Source organism: Pyrus communis, chromosome 2, assembly GCF_041283825.1.
Source record: "Pyrus communis isolate YQ-2024b chromosome 2, ASM4128382v1, whole genome shotgun sequence".
In the NCBI taxonomy this organism is placed as follows: Eukaryota; Viridiplantae; Streptophyta; class Magnoliopsida; order Rosales; family Rosaceae; genus Pyrus; species Pyrus communis.
Window position 1 is genome coordinate 19,626,770 of NC_142566.1, and position 7,066 is coordinate 19,633,835.

At 38.5% G+C, this 7,066-nt stretch overlaps 1 protein-coding gene across 1 annotated transcript; it reads right to left on the reverse strand.

The window, feature by feature from the left end:
- Positions 1-4,497: 4,497 nt before the first annotated feature.
- LOC137748887 (methyl jasmonate esterase 1) lies at positions 4,498-6,286 on the reverse strand. The gene is made up of 3 exons (XM_068489079.2): positions 5,739-6,286; positions 5,009-5,137; positions 4,498-4,917 (listed from the first exon to the last, which is right to left on the reverse strand). Exons 1-3 carry the CDS (start codon positions 6,204-6,206, stop codon positions 4,645-4,647), a joined length of 870 nt encoding a protein of 289 aa, XP_068345180.2. The 5' UTR covers positions 6,207-6,286; the 3' UTR covers positions 4,498-4,644.
- Between the last annotated feature and the right edge of the window lie 780 nt (positions 6,287-7,066).

Genomic DNA, 7,066 nt, shown 5'->3' on the forward strand with positions numbered 1-7,066 from the left:
GGGTATATGTTTTATACAAGAATGAACAGTGGCGACCCAAATGATTTGAAAGTGCTTTTGGCGGGGCAAAGATGGGCACATTCATGTTCATTCAAAGTTCTTGCTCATTCAAAGTTCACAACAAGGGCGAAAATGACCTGTTTCACACTGATGAAGTCTTGCTCATTCAAATTTTGCAGTGAAATGCACTTTTCCATAGCCAAATTTGTAAATTTGAGAAGATCAAAGCTCAAGTATCCAAGTGGAAGCTCATCCTATGAAAAACGCCACATTAATAATTTGGATGAAGGGGAATGAACTGAATTTGAAAGGTTTAATTATGAAGAAAGAAAGCTTCTATAAAAGGCAGCAGAGGAATTGGAGAAAATTACACTCAGCTCTAGCAAAAAAGAAACTTCTTAAAAGCTTTGTAGCCTACTTTTTAATTATTCCCTTATTACTTTGGACATTCCCTTGTATTTATAGCTCTGCTACTTCCTTTGTAATATCAATTTCCTTTATAAAGCCCCTTTACTAGTGCATTGCCCACAACTGCAAGAATTTGCCCGACAGGAGAACAAATAGCTAGAGAGAAGGGCTGGGCCATTCCATCCAGTTTACCACGTAGATCCGTGCGTGGTTGCAAGTGTCCGGGTTGTAAAACTTGGGAAGACATGGCCATGTATTGGAAATTTTTTTGTCTAGTTTGTAATTAGAGAGTGGGATTTTCGTACATACACATTTGGGGTTGGGGCAGCCTAACTTTCTCATCTTTGCTGGGTATTACTTTTCTCTTTGCTTTGATATTTCTGATAAATCGAAATTTTAGTAAAGGAAATATTTTGTCTCATTTGTCGTATAAATTTTGCGTTTAGAATTTCAATTTCTCAATTACATGCTATGATATTCCTTTGTTCATACTTTTATACTAATCATGTGCACTTACTCTTCATACGACAAAGATTTCGAAGCACTGCTTTCTTTTCTTCTTATGAATATTCAGGGACCATGTTTTGTTAAATATGCTAAACTGAAACCTTGATCATTATTTTTTCCCCTTTTCATAAAAGTAATTTTAGATAGGTTGGCCGTGTCTCAATATGGTGATATATAGGGGATGGAAAAATATTACGTGAGCCAGATCACTTGTTTCCTATCAAGGTCTGGATAAATTAGAACTGAAGGGTAAGATGGTGGGGGTTGATGCACACTCTGGCTGTCTACCTCCAACGCAATTTGTCGAGAAGGAGAAAAAGCAAATTCATATATTATCAATCCATATCCTCAAATCCCATGTTATTTCTAGCCCAACCAGGGATTTCAACCGCGAAGCACACATTTAATTTCACTTAAGAGTTCAGCCCAGAAGCTGTATGAGACTTTAATTTACAACCAGAGAGCTCACCATGTAAAATTTCCCCTTTCTGAGGAAGAAACCATAAATCAGTACACCCAATACTTAAATACCATTGTCATTGCCACTTCTCAATCCACAATCATGAAATTGTGCAAAATAGAAGGAAGAGCCGAGTCGAATCAGAGATCAGGGTGATAAATTTGTATAAAACGATGAGATCGGGATGAAATTGGGAGATGTTACGACCTGTCGCTCATGTTACGTATTTTAATCTTAAAGGTGTGAAATGATCAAAATATCCCTTGAAGGGTGCGTGTTGATTTTCGTAGACTTAACATTCGTGACACATGAGTTATATTTTAGTTTATTCTTATAGTACTCATTGTTGTGATCTCCCTCTTTTTTTTTTCTTTTTTCCGATTCCCTCTCTTCTTTTCCTCTCACGCCTTCATCCTCCCCGGAGCCACACACAACCATCACAGTTATTCCCAGCGAGTTTAACCCCATAGAAACCACCATCTTCGTCATCTCCAGCTCACCACGAGTTCAAAGACCCCGTTCTTGCTTGAAAACATGAAGCCCAGCCTCAAACTCTCGACTCCGACAATGCTTGCGAAATTTTGACAAGGTTCTCTTGTTCAAGGCGTAGATGTGAGCAGTTTCAGAGGCCCCAGTGGACAGTCCCAGCTAGAGGAAGACATCATTAATGACCAGATTTAGTAGTCGTAACAGTAATCACATCCGGCGTCGAGGTACATTCCAGCAGCTCTGACATATTCTTATTGAGTATGGTATTTACTCAACTTATTCATAAGACTTGTATTTGGGTAATTATGCTTAGAATTCATTCTCATGCATGTAGTAGAGGTCTGAGACCTATTATGTGAGGCCCTTGGGGGATGTGTTGGAATAAATATGGTAATTTGTAGGTGTTTTAATTTGGGCTTATCCTTATATATTTTACGAACATTCTGCCAAATTTTCGATAGGTTTTAATAGTTGATAATTTTCGTTATGAATTCATGCATATCATTGCTTCGTCACCCATATGGGTGATGGCTAGCACACTTCGGTTTTGGTGTCCACTGGACATCTAAGTTGGGGTGTGTCACGACAAGTGTAGTAGTTAGGGTTAGTGTAAAACATAAATAGGTTTAGATGTTCGATTCGGTCCACTGTCCTACCCTTCGAACTTTGAACCAAACCAATATAATTCGATTCGGTTTGGTCTCTAATTTTATTCGATTTTTTTCTCAGTTCAGTATGTTTTATGCTTCGGTTCGATTTTTTTATTTATTTTTTATTTTTCAACATACCCCCTACATTATCAATCGATTGCATGAGATGATACCTTATCATTTCATACCACTGAAATCTATAGTTTTCCTTTATTATTCACACTAAGTTATCCGAACTCATGTCCCCTTTTTTTTTTTCTTTTTTACCTGAAAAGATAAATGCGTTAATCTGATAGTAGGTAGGCCAACTCAAAGGAAGGCAAAAACCCAAATACATTGTTAAAAAGAAAGAGGAGGAGGGGGGGGGGGGGGGCGGATGGAAACAAAAACATAAAAGCGCATCCCAATTAAAAAAACTAAAACGGGAACCCAAATCCCTAAATTTCAACTGCAAAAAGTAACGTCCGTTGCCGTCACCGCCATTAAATTCTTGCCAACAGCAACCTAGAGAAAACGACTGAGTGGTGAAAACGAACAAGACATTGCCACACAAAAGTACCAAACCTGCAACTAGAAGCACACCACATCCAGATTTCTTCACCAAAGACGCAGAACCAAAAGATAGTCACCAGACCCAAATCTCATTCCCAGCAAATATATACAAACACAATATCACATGGATATAAGGTGGGGCAAATGGAGTATGTAGAAATACCCTTACTTAGGCCGAAGCCGTAGTACACCTAGCCTCGATGGAAATCCGGCAAGCTTTTTTTTTGTTTTTTTTTTGTTTTTGGGAGGGGGGAAAGGGGATAGTGAGGGAAATAAAGCTGGCAACCATATTCGGCCCAGGGTTTGCAAATCAAAGAAAAGGATGGGGTGGGGATGGTTTATGAGGAAGGGAGGCAGAGGGGAAAAGTGAGGGGAGATGGAGTTTTGGGTTTGGAAAAGAACGCCCAGAAGAGAGGGAGGGGTGGAGAAGAGGGACATGAAGTCCAAAAGTGAGACAAACTCACGGGAAATTTTAAAGCAAAACTAAAGGAAACTGAGAAAAATCTCAGGTAAAAAAAAAAAAGGATCAGGAGAAAGAAGGAAAGAGAAGAACAAGGGACTTGGATAAGGATAGCCACTGACACTGAAGCTAAAGACCAGACCAGCGGCAAAAGAGTTTGCAAGGTTGAGAAACTAAAGAAAAGACAGTCTCACGTGGTTTTTGTCTTTACTCATGTCCAATTTTGAATTTCCTTGCAAGGCACTTTGTTGGTTTATAATGCTTTCCAATTACGGCTAATATTGACTTGACTTTTCAAACGTGGTTTTTGTCTTTACTCATGTCCAATTTTGAATTTCCTTGCAAGGCACTTTGTTGGTTTATAATGCTTTCCAATTACGGCTAATATTGACTTGACTTTTCAAACGTGGTTTTTGTCTTTACTCATGTCCAATTTTGAATTTCCTTGCAAGGCACTTTGTTGGTTTATAATGCTTTCCAATTACGGCTAATATTGACTTGACTTTTCAAATGTTTGAAACTTGTCCTTACGCCGAGTTGACCCACCAACCAAATCGATTTCTTTTCGGAGGTTGGAAACTTGTCCTTAGGCAAACTTGAACCCACCAACCAAATTGATTTCTGCGTCCTTGAAACGGAGCTGCCAACTTGACTTGGTGACATTGTTGGGATGACGAGTCAACTTGATATCCTTTCCAACACAAACTTCTTTGTTTCTTTGATAACTTTTGGCCTCTGTGGGACAATAAATTCTAGTGTAGCTTGTACGTCGGGGAGATTAAACCTAACTCCACAATGCTAAATAAATTATGATCTTCAGTGGTGGCTGTTGTTAGACAGGGCATCACACAAGAAGATTTATTTTTTTTCAAACAGAATTGATAAGAGACTTACACGTAGTATTTCATGCTTTTTTATAGAGCGATTGTATTAGTGGATTAAATAGTTAGTTATTACGAGAAAGAAATCAGTAGAGCTCAAATTCAAAACAATCTCACTTAATTGGATAATATTACAATACTTGTTTGGCACATTTTTTTTGTTGTTACAATGGCAGGAATGAAAATTGACATATTAGAAGCTAGTATGCCTGAATTAGCCATTTCTTGTAACTCTGTTTATGAATATTTCTCAGCAATATCTTGGAGATGGAAGAACAACTCCACGGGTTTTGAGAGCATAACCATGTGATCAGAACCGTTTATCACCTTCACTTCATTTGGCGGATTATTTTTTATCATGTAATTTTGCACATCCAATACTATCGCATGGTCTTGTCCGGACACAATGAATACTCTAGGAACTGCTCTATATTTCTCTTCCGTGAGCTTTATTACATCGTAATTGTAGCGAGGAATAAATCTCACCAACGATAACGCTAGGGTTAAATCCTGCACATTATATAAATCACCAACCAATAGGGTTAAGAGAGCACATATAGGGTTCCTATCTATTGCAGCACACTTTAAGTTTACGACTTACCTGTGGTGGTGAGAGCTGGTACAAGCTTGTCGCCATGACCTTAGGCCCAAAGAGAAAGGAGGTTGCAGGGTTGTTGGTCCCGTTATCATATCTGAATTGAGAGTCCAGATAATCCAATCTTTTCCTAATCTATAAATTTTCCAGAAAAGTATTTGTTAGTTACCTTTATATATCTCATTCAGTAGGATTCGGATAACAACGAACAAGAGATCTCTAAAATAAGTTTATTGAAAGGATCTGTTGTAGGGCCTAATTCCCAATATATTTCAACGATCAAATTGTCTATCTTTAAGGTCTTTTCTCAAAATTTATTTAAAAAAAAAATCACTCAAATCTAAAATTATATTTCAACGATCAAACTGTCTATCTTTCATTGAAGAATTGCATTCACTTATCTTTGTCACTTTAATTTGATTGACATCTTAATGGTTCTGATTTTATTTAATTTTTTATAAGGATGATATATGAATTATGAACTAAAATATAGACGATTTGAATTATTGAAAAAAAAATATATAATGGAGAACACAGAGTGTCTCTCATATAAGTTTCTTGAGGGAACCCTCAAGAGAGACAGATATAGTTATGCCATACTTATTCATCACATTTCCTGATTCACAAGATACGATAAACAAGGTATAGCATATAATCAATTTCAACTCATAGTAGTAAAGCACTACAAAGAAGACAAATAGTGCAACTCAATCTATGTGTGTATGAAAGTCATTACCTCTTGATTTATAGTTGAGAAATTGAGAGTAGGACCGGACATGACCCCCGTGACATATACTGCAGCAGCAATTTTACGAGGGAACCTCTCCATGAAAATAGATATGACGGCTCCACCGAAGCTGTGAGCCACAAGGATAACCTTTTCATTTGGTGGTAGAGACACCATGAGCTTTGTCAAGGGCTCGACGTATTCCGATAACGAAGGGAGTTGCTGTACCTGGATCGGGTTGATCCCGGATGCTCCCAAGTCTAGAGCCGTGACATTGTGACCCGAGTTCTTCAGAAGAGTCGCCACCTTATACCAGCTCCATGCTCCATGACAAGCTCCATGTATCAACACAAAATGTTTTGGACTCTGAGTTTGGTTGTGTATGTTGGAGGGTGGGGATGGGGCTGAGGTACTACCTTTTGCTAAGCAAATAAATAGAAGGAAAAACGCAAGGAGCTTCTCTGTCATGTTCTCCATTTTCTATATCATTAATGCTCAATTTCCTTGATTTGGTTTGCATCTCTCGTCTTACTTTTATACGTAGAATTCGATCAGAGAACAAATAATTGACTCAAAAGTCAAAAATCTCGATTAAACAACTAGTAAATGATTCAAAAGTCAAAAGCATTAAGTTGAAAGTTTTCTTTTTTTTTCTTTTTTTTTTTTGTGTCAAAGTTGAAATGTATTCCCAACTCCAATTTGCAAGAAGACTCTTTCAGGAATCAACTTTTCTCCCGAAACTACCCATCTACCTTCAGCCTTCCCTTCCCCTCGTATCTGTTTCTCTTTGACCAGTTTGCCGACTTGCTTGCACATCGTCCATCGGCGATGACTGGCCTCAAGTTGCAGTGTTCGGGATGACTTTTTCGAGGATGAGTTTCGAAGCCGGAGTTGTTGAAGAATGGGTTTTTGTTGACCAATACCGGATCTGAAACCCATTTGGTGCGACATCTGACATTAGAACGACATTCCGGCATCTGGAATTGAAGCTGCGTGGTGGTCGATCTACTGCTATGGTGCTTATGGGGTGTATTGCGGTGGCTGTGTGGATGGAGTGAAAGAGATGAGAAGCAGATGGGTGGTTAGAGAGGGAGAGGGAGAGGGAGGGAGGGAGGGAGAGAGAGAGAGAGAGAGAGAGAGAGAGAGAGAGAGAGAGGCGGTGCAGGTTTCACAAGAATGAAAATACAATTTGGGGATGGCCTGGGAAGAATGAAAAAAGGAATGGGAGATGGGGAAACTGATAATAAATCGTATGAAAAAAAATATTAAATCTTTCTTACAAGGAAAAACATCCTTTCCGGATCTTTTTCACTAAATACATCAATCCGGATCCTTAA